This window comes from Scylla paramamosain, chromosome 34, assembly GCF_035594125.1.
Source record: "Scylla paramamosain isolate STU-SP2022 chromosome 34, ASM3559412v1, whole genome shotgun sequence".
Taxonomy (NCBI): Eukaryota; Metazoa; Arthropoda; class Malacostraca; order Decapoda; family Portunidae; genus Scylla; species Scylla paramamosain.
This window is the reverse complement of record NC_087184.1, coordinates 4,281,962-4,299,461: the sequence shown is the minus strand read 5'-3', so window position 1 is coordinate 4,299,461 and position 17,500 is coordinate 4,281,962. Positions and strand designations below refer to the sequence as shown.

The following is a 17,500-nucleotide window of genomic DNA, read 5'->3' as shown; positions in this document are numbered from 1 at the left end:
CAAAGCGCAGGCCACAGTCCACTGTCACTCCCAGCACCTTGATGTGTTTCTGGAGGGGAAGTGTCTGGCCTCCAAACAGATATTTCCATAACTAAGGATATAGTGGAACAGGAGATCGGCTAGAAAAGTTGACACCAGGACCAGATGAAATATATCCCAGAGTACTTAAGGAATTTTAAGAGGTTATTAGTGCGCCGTTATTTTCTGTCTTTAGGAAACTGAGTCAGGTGAGGTACCAGTAATGTGGAGGCAGGCTAATGTAGTACCCATCTTTAAGAAAGGAGATAAAACTTTAGCGTCTAACTATAGACCTGTCAGTTTAACTTCTGTTGTAGGTAAAATATTAGTCATTAATAGCGAGGAACATTAGGGAACATTTAGACAAACATAAATTGATAGATCAGTCACAGCATGGCTTCACGAAGGGGAAGTCTTGCCTGACAAACTTGTTAAGTTTTTACAGTAAAGTGTACGAGGCAGTAGATAATGGTGATAGTTATGATATCTTGTATCTGGACTTTAGTAAAACATTTGACAAGGTACCCCATCAAAGGCTCCTGAGAAAGGTTAGGGCACACGGGATAGATGGGAAGGTGTTAAGCTGGGTAGGGTCATGGCTTGGCGATAGAGTTGTGATAAACGGCTCGAAATCCGAGTGGGGTCATGTGGGGTGCCATAGGGATCAGTATTAGGACCATTGTTATTTTTTGTATATATCAATGACTTGGATAGTGGAATTACTAGTCATGTTAGTAAATTTGCGGATGACACAAAGATAGATAGATTTATTATGTTAGAATCGGATGTCATCGCCTTGCATGCAGATTTAGATAGGATGAATGAATGGACGGACAGATGGCAAATGCAATATGATATCAATAAATGCAAAGTACTTAGCGTAGGTAGAGGAGACCCACACAGTAGGTACACATTAAACAACCAAACTCTGGTTGGTACAGCGTACGAGAAAGATTTAGGAGTTATAGGTAGCTCTGAACTCCGTCTAAGGAAACAATGCATAGAGTCCAAAAAACAGGGCCAATAGGGTACTAGGATCCATTTTTAGGAGTATTAAAAGTAGGAGGCCGGAAGTAATACTAAAGTTATATTTGGCCCTGGTCAGACCTCATCTAGACTACGCTGTGCAGTTCTGGTCCCCACATTACAGGAATGATATAGGTTTATTAGAATCAGTACAGAGGAGAATGACTAAAAGGATACAGGGAATGAGGAGTATTCCTTACGAGGCGAGATTGAAGTTAAATTTACATTCCTTAGAGAGACGTAGGTTAAGAGGAGACCTGATAGAATTCTGCAAGTGGTATAAGGGTTATAACAAGGGGGATGTAACAAAATTCTTAGTATCAGCAACCAGGGTAGAACAAGAAATAACGGGTTCAAGCTTGAAAAATTTAGGTTTAGGAAGGAGATAGGAAAAAATTGGTTCACAAATAGAGTGGTAGATGAGTAGAACGGACTCAGTAATCATGTTAGTGGTAGGACATTAGAGAGCTTTAAGAGAAGATTAGACAGGATGGGGATAATAGATGGAAAAATGTAGGTATATTTCATAAAGGGACTGCCACGTGTAAGCCTGGTCGCTTCTTGCAGCTTCCCTTATTTATTATGTTCTTAATATCAGACGGCCTAAAACTGCCGGGGAGGCAGCTGGGGACCATGAGATGACCATGGCCTGCTTCTTCTCTGGAGTGAAGCCGACTTGCCACGTCTCTCCCCACTCTGTCACCAGCCTGAACTGCCTGTTCAGCTCTCTGACAGCTCGCTGACTGTCGGAGCGACAGTAGGAGCGGGAGAGACTACAGTCGTCAGCGTATGCAAGTAGAGTCGGTATTTGCCGCAGGTGGTCATCGATGAATATGTCCCACAGAATCGGGGCCAACACTGAACCCTGTGGAACTGAGGCCTGTATAGGTGACGGCTGGGATGCCTATCCATTGATGACTACCCGGAGCGTTCTCCCGTTTTAGCTAGAGATGAGATGTGAAGTTTCCAGTTCAGATTATAAGTAAAGGACAGACCGAGGATGTTCAGTGTAGAAGAGGGGGACAGTTGAGTGTCATTGAAGAAGAGGGGATAGTTGTCTGGAAGATTGTGTCGAGTTGATAGATGGAGGAATTGAGTTTTTGAGGCATTGAACAATACCAAGTTTGCTCTGCCCCAATCAGAAATTTTAGAAAGATCAGAAGTCAGGCGTTCTGTGGCTTCCCTGCGTGATATGTTTACCTCCTGAAGGGTTGGACGTCTATGAAAAGACGTGGAAAAGTGCAGGGTGGTATCATCAGCATAGGAGTGGATAGGACAAGAAGTTTGGTTTAGAAGATCATTAATGAATAATAAGAAGAGAGTGGGTGACAGGACAGAACCCTGAGGAACACCACTGTTAATAGATTTAGGAGAAGAACAGTGACCGTCTACCACAGCAGCAATAGAACGGTCAGAAAGGAAACTTGAGATGAAGTTACAGAGAGAAGGATAGAAACCGTAGGAGGGTAGTTTGGAAATCAAAGCTTTGTGCCAGACTCTATCAAAGGCTTTTGATATGTCCAAGGCAACAGCAAAAGTTTCACCAAAGTCTCTAAAAGAGGATGACCAAGACTCAGTAAGGAAAGCCAGATCACCAGTAGAGCGTACTTGACGGAACCCATACTGGCGATCAGATAGAAGGTTGTGAAGTGATAGATGTTTAAGAATCTTCCTGTTGAGGATAGATTCAAAAACTTTAGATAAGCAGGAAATTAAAGCAATAGGACGGTAGTTTGAGGGATTAGAGCGGTCACCCTTTTTAGGAATAGGTTGAATGTAGGCAAACTTCCAGCAAGAAGGAAAGGTAGATGTTGACAGACAGAGCTGAAAGAGTTTGACTAGGCAAGGTGCAAGCACGGAGGCACAGTTTCGGAGAACAATAGGAGGGACCCCATCAGGTCCATAAGCCTTCCGAGGGTTTAGGCCAGCGAGGGCATGGAAAACATCATTACGAAGAATTTTAATACGAGGCATGAAGTAGTCAGAGGGTGGAGGAGAGGGAGGAACAAGCCCAGAATCGTCCAAGGTAGAGTTTTTAGCAAAGGTTTGAGCAAAGAGTTCAGCTTTAGAAATAGATGTGATAGCAGTGGTGCCATCTGGTTGAAGTAGAGGAGGGAAAGAAGAAGAAGCAAAGTTATTGGAGATATTTTTGGCTAGATGCCAGAAATCACGAGGGGAGTTAGATCTTGAAAGGTTTTGACATTTTCTGTTAATGAAGGAGTTTTTGGCTAGTTGGAGAACAGACTTGGCATGGTTCCGGGCAGAAATATAAAGTGCATGAGATTCTGGTGAAGGAAGGCTTAAGTACCTTTTGTGGGCCACCTCTCTATCATGTATAGCACGAGAACAAGCTGTGTTAAACCAAGGTTTAGAAGGTTTAGGACGAGAAAAAGAGTGAGGAATGTACGCCTCCATGCCAGACACTATCACCTCTGTTATGCGCTCAGCACACAAAGACGGGTCTCTGACACGGAAGCAGTAGTCATTCCAAGGAAAATCAGCAAAATACCGCCTCAGGTCCCCCCAACTAGCAGAGGCAAAACGCCAGAGGCACCTTCGCTTAGGGGGATCCTGAGGAGGGATTGGAGTGATAGGACAAGATAAAGATATGAGATTGTGATCGGAGGAGCCCAACGGAGAAGAAAGGGTGACAGCATAAGCAGAAGGATTAGAGGTCAGGAAAAGGTCAAGAATGTTGGGCGTATCTCCAAGACGGTCAGGAATACGAGTAGGGTGTTGCACCAATTGCTCTAGGTCATGGAGGATAGCAAAGTTGTAGGCTAGTTCACCAGGATGGTCAGTGAAGGGAGAGGAAAGCCAAAGCTGGTGATGAACATTGAAGTCTCCAAGAATGGAGATCTCTGCAAAAGGGAAGAGGGTCAGAATGTGCTCCACATTGGAAGTTAAGTAGTCAAAGAATTTCTTATAGTCAGAGGAGTTAGGAGAGAGGTATACAGCACAGATAAATTTAGTATGAGAATGACTCTGTAGTCGTAGCCAGATGGTGGAAAACTCGGAAGATTCAAGAGCGTGGGCACGAGAGCAGGTTAAGTCATTGCGCACATAAACGCAGCATCCAGCTTTGGATCGAAAATGAGGATAGAGAAAGTAGGAGGGAACAGAAAAGGGGCTACTGTCAGTTGCTTCAGACACCTGAGTTTCAGTGAGGAAAAGAAGATGAGGTTTAGAAGAGGAGAGGTGGTGTTCTACAGATTGAAAATTAGATCTTAGACCGCGAATGTTGCAGAAGTTAATGAAGAAAAAGTTGAGGGGGGTGTCAAGACACTAAGGGTCGTCGACGGAAGGGCAGTCCGACCTGGGGACATTTATGGTCCCCTCCCCAGATGGGGACTCCGAGGCTGGTGTAGGAGTCGCCATGATTTTAAAATTTTTTGAGTGAAGGGTGTGTGTGTTATTAGGTGCTTGTAGTTTTGTGTGGAGGAAGAGAGTTGTCTTTAGAGGGCAGGCTGTGACTACCCCCTTGTGTTGTGAGACACAAAGGGAAACGTTCAGTGAGGTCACAGCTGGGTTTAATGATAAGTTCACAGCACCCCCTGAACAGTGCTTTAGACCTCACTGGTCAGTGCAAGGAGGTTGCCCTGGATACCCTTGGCGCAAAGAATTTTTTTACAAGCCTCACGTGCCAGACCATATCAAAGGCCCCAGCAATGTCCAGGACCATCACAAAAGTATCCAGGCCTTCGTCCAGGGCATCCTGTCAGCCTTGGGAGAGGAGGGTGAGGTGGTTCGCTGTTGAGCGGCCAGGCCGGAAGCCGAACTGCCTGTCTGAGAGGAGGCGGTGCTCACTCAGGTGATGACAGATAACACCTGCCACTACCTGCTACAGCAACTTGCCCACCACGGAGAGCAGCGAGATGGGTCTGTAGTTGCTGGGCTCAGACTTTGATTTCTTCTGGGGGCTGGTACCACCTACGCCTACTTCCATATAAAGGGCGACCTGTGCTTCATCAGGCAGGACCTGAAGACGCTGGTGAGAGGACCTGACAGCTCACTGGCGCAATGTTTGAGGAGCCGCGGGCTGATGTCGTCCGAGCCGGTGGCTTTGTTCTCGTCTACTTCCCTCATTAGCCGCTTCACCTGTCCACGTGTCACCTGAAACATCGGTGACGGTGTGGTCTGTTTCCTGAAGGAGGTGAGGTGGACGTTTACCCGGATCAGTGACTGACATCTCTGCAAAAAACTCAGCGAGTAGAGAAGCCTTGTCCTCACTGCTGGTAGCTGTTAATCCGTCCAGCCTGGTTAATGGAGGAACAGCGTCGCGGTGGCCTGTCTCTTGCTGTTCCTTGACGAGCCTCCATCAGGTCTTGTGGCCAACCCCTGAGCCATAGAGCTTTCGACTCAGGTCCTCTCGCTGCTGCTGTCTCGCCCACCTGCAGGTAGCTGTCACCCGTCTACACGCCACACGATGTTGGGCCCAGTTGTAGTGTGTCGGACGACGCTTGTACCTGACCCAGGTTGCCTGTTTAGCCTAAGCAGCCGCTCGGCATCGGTAACGGAACCAAGCAGGGTCACCAGGCCTAGCGAGGTACCTCCTGCTGTGGACGTGTTGCTGCTGGAGGGCAAGGAGCTCGGTGGTGAGGGCACGAGCCTTTTCCTCCTCATTGCCTATCAGTAGGGCATCCCAGTCCATGCGAACGATGGCGTATCTCAGGGATGCCCAATCAGCCAGCTCCCACAGCGTGGTGGTCGGAGGTGCCCACCGTCCCCAGTTAATGGCAGACGATGCTGGAGTCAGGGAGATCTGTCATCACTGGGTCCAGCGACCCTCCCCTTTCATGTGTAGGGAAGGACACGTGGTTCGTCAGACTCTGCACCATCAGAAGGCTGTTTAAGGCATCCTGCTCCAGGTGGAAGTTTAGATCCCCCAGAATCATGACGTGGGAACACTTGTGAAGCATAGTGTCCAGTTCCTCCGTCAGGAAATCCAGCGCTGAACGTCCTTGCCTTGGGGGACGGTACATGACACACAGGAGGAGTCCTGTGCTGTCATTTATCACCACTCTGAAGAACAGCGCCTCCATTCCTTGAGTCAGTACGACGTCAATTTCTTGACTTTGGAGGCCGTGTTTGAAGCTGGCAGCCACTCCTCCGCCCACTCTATGCTCACGGTCCTTCCTCACCCACTTTGTGTAGCCCGGGATGTTCCCAAACGTCGGCTACACCTCACCACTGAGCCACGTTTCCGTGACGGTAACAATGTCCGCGTGGTGTCGGAGGACAAAGTTGTGGGTGACGTCACCAAGGTTAGTGCGAAAACCCCTCACAACAACAACAGTCAGGTGTCGGCTGAGGTGGGCAGTCTTTTGTTGTCCCCTGGCGCTAGTTTGACCTTGGGCTACCTTGGCAGGAGGAGGCGCGTTACTGCCTTCCCTGCCACATGAGTGGACTCCAGTCATAGTGTTGCCTGGGCTGTGGTTGCCATGATGGTGAGTAGGGATGGAGAGAGGGGGTCTCGAACGGCAGCTGAGGGTAAGGATTTTGCTCTTTTCCCTATCCTTCTGTCAGGACCCTTCTGAGAATCATTTCCTGCCGAAGATCAGCAATGCGTCTGTAACAACCTCGGATGTGTGTCCAAGCAGTAGTCGCAGTGTGGTCTGTCCACCTCTGACGTTCCTTTGGGACCTAAAAGGATGTGGGTGTTGCTGGGGTGCGGGAGGGTTGGATCGCGCACCTGGTGTGGCGGAGTGAGGTCCTAACCGCTGCTGACCTCGTTTCTTCCTCCTCTTGTTGCTGCTGTTCCTGCTGTTATTGTTTTTGCCATTGTTGTTGCTGCTACTGCTGTTGTTGCTGCTGATACTGCTCCTGCTGTTGTTCTCGTTGCTGTTGTTGCTGTTGTTGTTGGTGGGGTCGGAGTCGGCTGTGACCTGACCTCTCTCTCGCGGCGGTGACCTGATCTCTCTCTCTCTCTCTCTCTCTCTCTCTCTCTCTGAACTAGGGATCCTATTAGTGTCAATTAGTTGTCCATACGGGACTCCCTGCTCAGAGCAGTTGCGAAGAACATCTAGGAACGCATCTATAACAAGAAGAAAAATCATTATAAACATGTTTGGGTTATCTGAAGATATATTAGGTTATGTATACATATGAAGTTTCCTAGCGATTGCCAGTATTTTACATATTTTATTAAAATACGCCATCGTGGCGTAACGGGTAGCGCTCCTGACTGGGAGGCGGAAGGTCCCATGTTCGATCCCCCAGTAGGTGTTTGTTATTCTGTGGCGAAGCTCCTGCCAAAGATGTATATCGTATGCAGTTCAATCATGTCCACACTATGAAAGTGGTGAAGTTATGTAAATGGTGCAGCTTCTGCCAAAATAGTATATCGTATGCATTTCAATCATGTCCACACTGTAAAAGCGGTGAAGCTGCTGCCATAGATGTTTATCGTATACCATGTAAATCAAGACCCCTTCAGCAACTATCACTGTATTGTCTGCTGCCTCTTGATAAATAAACCTGATATTATTATTATTATTATTATTATTATTATTATTATTAGAATATAGATACAGGCAGAAGACTTTGTGGGTATGTTGCCACCATCATATTTATGTAATCAGAAAATAGATACCGGCATTAGACTTTGTGGGTATATTGCTACCATCGTATTTATATAATCAGGAAATAGATACAGGCATAAGAGTTTGTGGGTATATTGCCACCATCATATTCATATAATTGAAATGTATAACGGATTTCCACGCATGTTAGAAATTTCGGTGTTTCGGTGTTGCATGACATTCCCACTAGACTCCTCAGCCTCGTCAAACTCCTCACTTCATGCGCAAATCGTCGGTAAGCTCCCTACTTGACTTTTTTTTTTCCAATTCTTGTTATTTTACTCCTGCTATCCTTTCCCCTCTCATCCTCTTCCTTCTTCCTTCCACCTGCCCTCACCTCCCCTCCTTCCTTTTCTCCCTCAAAATCATCCTTCATTCACTTCCTCAACTTACTCCTCCATCCTTCCTTATCTCCGCATCCTATTCCTTCCTTCTTTCCCTCATTGTACTCCTTTTCCCTCCTCTTACTCAAACGTTCACCGACCGCCTCCCCTCCCCATTCTGCTCCTCCATGCATTCCTCCTCAACATCCTACTCCATCAAACAGAGGGCCGCCATCGTACTATGAAATCCAAGCAGGAATGCTTCGGAGGAATTCGTGGTCTCCGTTTGAGCAGTCTCGCAAAGTGTCCCGCATCCTGCCCCACCCATCTTACAAGGGCCTCAGTAACGACGTGGCTCTTTTTCTGTTGGAGACTCCCTTGCATCTCAACAGGTGAAGTAATTGTGTCTAGTTATAGAGAGGTTAGTGTGGGTGGATGTAGTTTTATGTATAATGAGGTTATTGTGGGTGGATGTAGTTTATATATATATATATATATATATATATATATATATATATATATATATATATATATATATATATATATATATATATATATATATATATATATATATATATATATATATATATATATATATATATATATAATAGCGTTCATTAATCAGGTGACTTTTCTACAGGTGGGTTCGCCCTGCGTGTCTTTCCAAGGCCATGTACCCTAAGGTGGACCAGATGTGTACCGTGGCTGGGTGGGGTACCTTGCAAGAGGGCGGGGATACAGGTAACTGAGCTTGGGAAACGGTAAAAGTGCAGGAAGAAGAAAAGTCTAGATAGACTGATGCGAGATAATGCGAGATATATAGAGGATAGATAAGACATTCAGGCGTGAAAAAAAAAAAAAAATATTTGTATGGAATGAAGACGAGTGTGCAGAGACAGACAAATTTTGGAAGTAGATGATGGATATAGATGTGGGGAAATAGAAGAGGATAGACAAGATGGACATGAGGCTTCCGTAGTGCAGTGTTGTCGCGTGCACTTTGGGAACTCATAGGGTCATTACTCCTTATGTGTTTGGGTTAGAATTCTGGCCTCGGTCCGAACCTTGGAAGGGCATACACTCTGTGTAACGGGTTCCAAGTACCTCCCAATAATAATCAGTCTTAAGGAAACAGGAGGTAAAAGCCAAATCCCCCCCAAAGAAAAAAAAGAAAAGTTAAATAAAATAATAATAATACTGCATGCATGTTTGGAAACCATATGTGAAACAATATGTGACATTAGATGTGTGTGGAATCATGACAGGCATAGAAAAAGGTGTGAAAAATAAGATACACAGATGTGTGAGATATGTAGAGTGTATAATAAGGGTGTAGTAAGTACGGTTACGGAAGCACACGTCCTTCACCAACAAAGAATAGCCTTGAAATACTGTTTGCTCTACCTCCCTTTCTTCTTCTTTCCTTCTCCATCCCCATTCCTCTTCGTCCTATTCATTTTCGCTCTTCATTCCCCCTACCTTTCCCCCTGATCTACCTTTTTCCTCCACAGCCAAGAAGCTCCAAGAGGTGGATCTACCTGTCTTCAACACCTGCTTAGCGGACACGCACCTGAGTGACGAGCAAGTGTTGTGTGCTGCCCACTCTGAGGGGAAAATGGATGCTTGTCAAGGGGACTCTGGGGGACCTTTAATGTGTGCCAAGTAAGTCTTCATTAATTTACCCTTTTTCCTTTGTCTACTTTTTTCCACAAAAATATTCTTTGTCTATAATTTTCATTTTTCCGTCTAAACTCTTTCCTTTCAATTTGCCATAAAGCCCCTTTCCCCTCTTTTTCTCTATGTGAGTGTTTTAATATTTTCCTTATATCATTTACCCTTTTCCTTTATTTCTTTTCAGTTTTCCCTTCTTCCCTTTGTTTGTTTTTTCTTGTAAGTATATTATAATTTTTTTATCATATTCCCTCCATATTTTTCCTTTTCCACTTAAAATTTTCCTACTAGCATTTTCATTCTACCCTCCTGTTTTTTTTTTTTTTTTTATACAAATCTACATGATATGTGTTTACAGAGTTGGTGTACATATACTTTACATATTTAATACAGCAAATTAGGCTAAAGAAGTCACTGTTAATGCCTTCTATCTGAAAGACTTTCTCTATCTGTCTGTGGCAACCACACATTCACGGCAGTCTTGAACTGCTGCCTGGTCCAGCCCTCAACACTTGGCTACACGGTAACAAATGTGTTCCACCAGCCGATGTATATGTTCAAAAACTGTCTTTGTTGGTGCCACGTTCTGCACCTGGGCTGGTGCAGCTCTCCAGGAGCGCGTGTGACAGCTCTGGTGGTGACTTCGGCATGTCGGGCAGGCTGCCGGAGAGCCTGTAGGTGCGGCACCCGTTGCTGTTGCTGGAGGGTGTGCAGTGTAGGCTGAAGGCCGAGTTCACTGTTCCTGATGAGCCTCACCGCTCGGTCCTGCACCTTGTCTAGGAGAGCGAGGTGCTTGTTTGCCGCGCCGCCCCAGGCCAGGCACGCGTACTCCAAGGAAGAGCGGACCTACGCCTTGTAGAGTAACTCCAGTCCCTTGGCGTCAAGGAGGTAGTAGATTCTCCTCGGGGATGCCAGCTTCCCCGAGGCCACTCTGGCGAGTCGCTCCACGTGGGTTCTGGAGGTCAACTTATGGTCGTAAGTGACCCCCAGCACCTCCACCTCATCCCGCGGCGTCAGTGTCTCCCCGTTGAAGGTGAGGCGCGGGGCTCTACTTGCCTTGTTCATAGTGAACTGCTGGGTTTTGTGAGCGGCAAACTTTATTTGCCACTTCCTTCTCCAGGCTGCAACGCGGTTCAAGGTGGCGTTGATGTCGCGGTTGGCTGCAGCTTCCTCCTCCAGTCCGTAGCTGTGGGATAGTGTTATGTCATCTGCAAACGCCTTCGCGGCAGGAACGAGGTGCATCAGATCATTGACATACACATTCCACAGCTAAGGGCCGAGGCAGCTCCCTTGAGGAACACCTGCCCTTATGGGCTGTGGATTTGATCCCCGCCCATTGATGATTACTTTGAGATGTCTGTCTCTCAAGTAATTCTCAAAGAGCTGGAGGAGTGCCCCGTCCACGCCTATAGCACGGAGCTTTGTGACGAGGGCTGCGTGCCACACTTTGTCGAACGCCCCCTCGATGTCAAGAGCCACAACAGCCGTGGTCTTCCCTTGGTCCAGGGCCCCACTCCACTCCGTCGAGCGGAGCAGGTGCAGGTCTGCCGCCGACCTCCCCTGCCTGAACCCAAACTGTCTGTTGCTCAGCAGGTGGTGCCTCTGGAGGTACCGCGTGACTCTCGAGGCTACAACAGTTTCCAGCACTTTGCTCACCACAGACAGCAGGGACACGGGTCTGTAGTTTTTTGCCTCTGTCTTTGCATTTTTCTTGGTGCAGAGGCACCACACTACTCCCCTTCCACATTTCAGACCATGTGGCGTTGCTGAGGCAGTGGTTAAAGAGTGAAGCGAGTGGGCGCGCCAGCCCCGCAAGACACTGTCGGAGTACGCGGGGACTAATGTCCTGTGGTGCTACCGCTTTTTTCTCGTCCAAGTTTGCGAATATCACTTTCACTTCCTCTTCACTTATGTTCACTGTCTCTAGTGTTTCTTTCACGATTTGAGGGAGTAGAGGAGATGGTCTTTCAGGGTCGGGGATGCACATCTTTTCAGCGAAGTGCTTGGCCAGGACGTCCGCTTTGTCATGAGCAGTGTGGGCAATGCTGCCGTCTGCCCGGTGGAGTGCAGGGATGGAAGTGCCCCGCGACTCACACTGCTGGTCCTTGACAACGCTCCACCACTGTTTACAACCAACCTGGCCTCCCCTTAGCTTACTCTAGAGGTTAGATTTCCACTGTTTGCGTGGCATTCATGTGCATTGTTGCCTCTCGGTGCCTTAACCTGTTCCTGGCAGTGGGGTGTCTCTTAAGAGCACGCCAGGCTCGGTGCTTGGCATCAGAGGCAGCGCGGCACGCAGGGCCAAACCAGGGCTGGTCTGAGGCCTTGGTTTTGTGGTCCGAGTGCGGCACCCAGCGGGCCTGCAGGAGTGGAGCAGCTGGGTGAGCCGCCTCACCTGTTGGTTAGCGTCGCCACGCAGCACGTCTCCCCAGTCTGTGGTCCTCAGGATGGGACGGAGGGCATCGCAGTCGGCGGCCTGCCACCTCCAGAGGGTGCGGGTAAAGCTCTCCTCTCGCGGTGTCCTAAATTGTATCCTGGTGAGGACAGCCACGTGGTATGAGGTGCCCACAAAGTCGAGTGGAGAACACTGTACTGTGTGGGGAAGGAGGTCCGTCACTACTTGGTCCAGGGATGACCCAGACCTGTGCGTGGGGAAGGTGATATAATTGTGCATGTCGTGCACAACCAGTAGGGAGTTAAAAGCGTCTCTCACCGTGTACTGGTTCAGGTCGCCAATCACTACCACACTGTCACACTGACTGACCGTCATGAAAGTGTCCAAGTTCTGACAGGTAGTCTAGCAACACTGTTCCCTGCGATGGAGGCCGATAGCAGCCCACACACAAGAGACCTTTCCCGTTACTGTCCGTTATTTTTAATGCCAGGAGCTCAAGTTCCCCGGGCACGGGCGTGGGAGGCTCTACCACCTGAACACTGACCGTCTCTTTGTAGCAGAAGGCCACGCCCCCGCCTTGTGTAGAGCGGTCTTTCCTTACCCAGGCCTTATACCCTTTAACTCGGGCGTAATTATCTGGCACCTTAGAATCGAGAAAGGTCTCACACACGAACACTAATTTTACATTATTCTTAATGATAACACTGTGAGTGAGCTCCCCAATGTTCGTATGGAAACTTCTCTCGTTGGCCGACACTATCTTAAGTTCACTATTGGGCGGCTTGTGGCATCGCTGGATAGTGTTGGGGAGCTGCTCCATACTGGAAGCCATAGGGGTGAGGGACCAGGGGAATCGGGAAGCTGGCAGCACTATAGGGGTTACCGGTCGGGGCTCGGTCAGCCTCTGGCGTGAAGCAGGCTGCTGAAGCTGCCAAGCAACGTTTCTCAGCGCGAGTAACGTTTCCTGGCCACTCTGCTTCACTGCCTGCACCAGCTCCTGTTGTCTTTCGTCGGCAGCCCTCAAACGGCAGTCCAAGGCTGAGTGGAAGCGACCTCGGCAGTATTCACACACCTTCCTAGGGCGCTGCTCTGGCGTATGACGTGGACTGCTGCTCTGAGGACGCCTGGACTGGTGATGTTGCTCCAATCCCTGCCGAGGTAGTGGTGCTGCCTCTCTCTCCGAGAGGGCGTTCTGTCTCGTTACTGGCCTTTTCTTTCTTTTGAGTGGTCGTTGGTGCCCTCCTGCCTGTCTTTCTTCCGTCGAGCTGTTGCCGCTCGTCTGTGTCTCTCGACGAATACCACCTGTTGGTGGCGTCGGCTACCCGGGCTGAGAGAAGGATGTGGGAGGAGCGATTGACAGCGCTTGACCTCTTTCTTCCGCTGATACAAGCGCGGGGTGATGTGAGGATGGGAGAGGAGTGAAGGACGGCGCCTCACCTCTTTCCTCAGCTGATTCGAACGAGGAGTAATGTGAAGAAGGAGGTGGGGTCCGGTTGGGGGGTGATCCTCCTTGACCTTACCCCTCCGCTGCTTCAGGCGCCGGGTCAGGTGATGAAGAGCGAGGGGTGTTGGTCGGTGGGGGGAACAGAGACGTATTTTCTGGGGTGTCCACGGAGACGGTGGATGCAACCTCACTCAGAATTTTGTGAGGTCTGGCTGAACAAGCCACTAACCTCTGCTGCAGGTCCTCGCTGGCGTGAGTGGCCAATAGGGTGTCCACTATGGATATGGACTCCACTAGCACACACCTTTTCTCGGCAAGACCTGCAGTTATGGCTCTGTAGTTTGTCAGCTGACCTTTTGTCGTGGCCAGCTCACTGCGAACCTTTCTTAACTGTTGTATCAGCTCTTCCTTTGTTAGGGTGTCCAGGCCGTCCTCCTGCTGTTCCTCAACCAGATTCTCTCTCTCTCTCTCTCTCTCTCTCTCTCTCTCTCTCTCTCTCTCTCTCTCTCTCTCTCTCTCTCTCTCTCTCTCTTCATATATTAAACTAAAATTTTTTACTTCCTTTTCCTCTCACCTTCCCTCTTCTCTGTACAGCGCGGAGAATGGGGTGTGGGAGCAGGTGGGTGTAGTGTCCTTCGGGGAGGGATGCGCCAGGGCAGGTAACGCAGGTGTATATGCCAGGGTCACCCATTTCTTTCCCTGGATAATCAAAACTGCAGGTAAGCTTCACATTTGTGCTGTTAATTTTTATTATCTTTTTTTTTATTATTTTACTTTAGCATTCATTAATCGACGTAGTTTTCTTCAAATTCTTGCTGACGTTTTATTTTACTTTATTGTCCCTTTAATTCCATGTTTTTTTTTTTTTACTTTTAGTGAATGAACCTTTATTTTTTTTTCATCTATTACAATTTTTAGTGTCCCCATCCTGGTTTTCTCTAAATTTTTCCAACTAAATTTTTCCAAGTTATTTTTTTTTGAGTTGGCTTCCCCTTTTTTTCTTTGTTTCTTAGTATGCTCCCTTTAGATTTGCATCATTCCCACCTTTGTTAGTAATTATTCTACTTCATGATGAAACTTTACTTTTAGAATCAAGTCTTGGCAATATTGAAAATTTCCCTTGTATCAGTCGTTCATGAATACGTAATCACTATCATTGTTTCCCATCATTCCTTCAGGCGGGGCGCGAGGAGTACCCAAAAGCGTGAAAGTGAGTGACAAGTGCTCTGGCCTCACCTGTCGACTAATGGAAGGCACTTGTTTGCCTAATGCTAGTGTGTGTGATGGCGTGGTGAGTACTGATGCTGCCGATTCACCTAGACTCGTCTTCACGTATTTAATCTCCTGTTCAATTTTATTTTTTTGGTATTTCGTGTCCGGTTCCTCTCCTTATATCAATCTCATTTCTTCATATATTTTTTTTTCTTTCCACTTCACCTCTTTGTTTCGTATTTTCATGTCTCGTCTCGTAAAGTTTCCTTTCCTCTTCCACATCTTGGTCATTATTTCCATTTTTTCCAGTTTTAGTTTGACTTTCCTTTCTTTCCAATGCGGTTGTTTCATTTGCGATGCAATTTTGGTTTGGTTCTCTTTCCTTTCCTTACTTCTCTTTCCTTTTCAATTGGCTTGCTTCCACCTTCCATTCTCTCCTTCTCTTCCTTCTGTTTTCCCTTGACCCTCTCATGTTGTTGTGGTTCTTTATTCTTTCCTCCTTACTTAAATCACTTGTTTCCATCTCACTTAATCATCTTTATTTCACATCCGATTTATTCCTCCACCCTTCTTCCTCTCTCCTATCCTTCTTCTTCTTTCTCTTAATACTCCCCTTCATCTTCCGATCATCCCTACTTGCATCATCTCCGTTTCCACCTCTCCTAATCCATTTACCTGCTCATCTCCTTCACCCCACCTCTTTTGATCATCTCCAGGTGGACTGCTTTAAAGGGGAAGATGAGGATGGGTGCCTGGATGAATACGAAGACTGTGACGACTGCTCCGACTACGACTACAAGTACGACTACGACTACGACGAAAAAGTGAAAGAGGACATCGCACGCGCCTCCAGCCCCGCCAGCTACTACAGACCAGCAAAAGTTTCAAAAGGAGAGAGGCTGCTCTTGAACGTTCCCAGCGTTCATTTCCCGGTGAACGTTTTTGGAGAAGGTGGATATGCTTTTGAGGAGGAGGGTGAAGAGGAGGGTGAGGAAGGGGAAGACTTTGAGCTAGAGGCTAAGGAAGAGGCTAAAGAAGAAGAAGAAGAGGCTAAAGAAGAAGAAGAGGCTAAAGAAGAAGAAGAGGCTAAAGAAGAAGAAGAGGCTAAAGAAGAAGAAGAGGCTAAAGAAGAAGTGGAGGCTAAAGAAGAGGAGAGAGAGGAAGTGGAGGCTAAAGGAGAGGAGAGAGAGGAAGTGGAGGCTCAAGAAGAGAAAGAGGATGAGGAAGACGAGGACGATGGCGACGTCAACGAACCACCACAGGAAAGCGATAATGAGGAGGACCCGCCCGGAGGAAACCAATCACCTCAAGATAACGGACTCTCTAAACAACCTCAACCCCAACAGTCCCAAGAAAATGAACCTCAAGCTCAACCTCGGGAAGACCAACATCCACAACCTCGAGGAAATGGACCTCTGTCTTCTCAACCTCAACAAGAACCTGGAGAAAACATATCAGAGGAGGAAGAAAATGGTCTTCCTCTTTCATCTCCTAAACCTGAACCGGATGAAAACGGAACTGAGGAAGAAGAAGACGGCGGAACTGAGGAAGAAGAAGACGGCGGAACTGAGGAAGAAGAAGACGGCGGAACTGAGGAAGAAGAAGACGGCGGAGCTGAGGAAGAAGACGGCGGAGCTGAGGAAGAAGAAGACGGCGGAACTGAGGAAGAAGAAGACGGCGGAACTGAGGAAGAAGAAGACGGCGGAACTGAGGAAGAAGAAGACGGCGGAACTGAGGAAGAAGAAGACGGCGGAACTGAGGAAGAAGAAGACGGCGGAACTGAGGAAGAAGAAGACGGCGGAGCTGAGGAAGAAGAAGACGGCGGAACTGAGGAAGAAGAAGACGGCGGAACTGAGGAAGAAGAAGACGGCGGAACTGAGGAAAAAGAAGAAGACGGCGGAACTGAGGAAAAAGAAGACGGCGGCGGAACTGAGGAAAAAGAAGACGGCGGCGGAACTGAGGAAAAAGAAGACGGCGGCGGAACTGAGGAAAAAGAAGACGGCGGCGGAACTGAGGAAAAAGAAGACGGCGGCGGAACTGAGGAAAAAGAAGACGGCGGCGGAACTGAGGAGGAAGAAGAAGACGGCGGCGTAACTGAGGAGGAAGAAGAAGACGGCGGCGTAACTGAGGAAGAAGAAGACGGCGGCGTAACTGAGGAAGAAGAAGACGGCGGCGTAACTGAGGAAGAAGAAGACGGCGGCGTAACTGAGGAAGAAGAAGACGGCGGCGTAACTGAGGAAGAAGAAGACGGCGGCGTAACTGAGGAAGAAGAAGACGGCGGCGTAACTGAGGAAGAGAAAAACGGACCCCATTCATCTCCTCTATGTGAACCTGAAGTAGAAAAAGACAAAGCAGAGGAAAAAAATGATGAATTGATGAATATTAATACAAAAATAGGAAGAAGTTTTCAAGGACGTAATATTAATAATGCTGCTACTACTACTACTGCTTCTGCTGAAATCACTACTACTATTACCACTACTACTGGTATTGCTACTACTACTATTCATACTACTGCTGATGTTCGGGAAGAAAACACGTGTGCTGCACGGAGCCTGACAGTCGAGGAGGTCCTGAAGGCGAGGAATGAGACGGAATGCTCCAATCAGGAATACAAATGCTCAAGGTAAGGACTGATGTGACAGATTCCCTTTTTATTTATTTATTTATTTTATTTATTTATTTTTGTTTTATTTTTTTTTTTTTTTTTTGTAGATATTTTATACCATATTTTTATCTACATTTCATTTTTTCATCACTTATTTCTTTCTAGATTTTTTGCATTTCTTTTATGAGTAATTCACTTATTTTTGTTATAGGTGTTTCTCTC

General features: G+C 47.5%; 1 protein-coding gene across 1 annotated transcript in view; it reads left to right on the top strand.

The window, feature by feature from the left end:
* Positions 1–17,315, top strand: part of LOC135090063 (uncharacterized) — a 30,516-nt gene extending 13,201 nt beyond the window's left edge. The window contains exons 7-12 of the mRNA XM_063986326.1: positions 8,173–8,340; positions 8,589–8,689; positions 9,460–9,610; positions 14,053–14,177; positions 14,637–14,749; positions 15,387–17,315. Coding sequence (XP_063842396.1) covers positions 8,173–8,340; positions 8,589–8,689; positions 9,460–9,610; positions 14,053–14,177; positions 14,637–14,749; positions 15,387–17,300 — 2,572 coding nt within the window. The 3' untranslated portion in view covers positions 17,301–17,315. The remainder of the gene's footprint in view (positions 1–8,172; positions 8,341–8,588; positions 8,690–9,459; positions 9,611–14,052; positions 14,178–14,636; positions 14,750–15,386) is intronic.
* Positions 17,316–17,500: the final 185 nt, after the last annotated feature.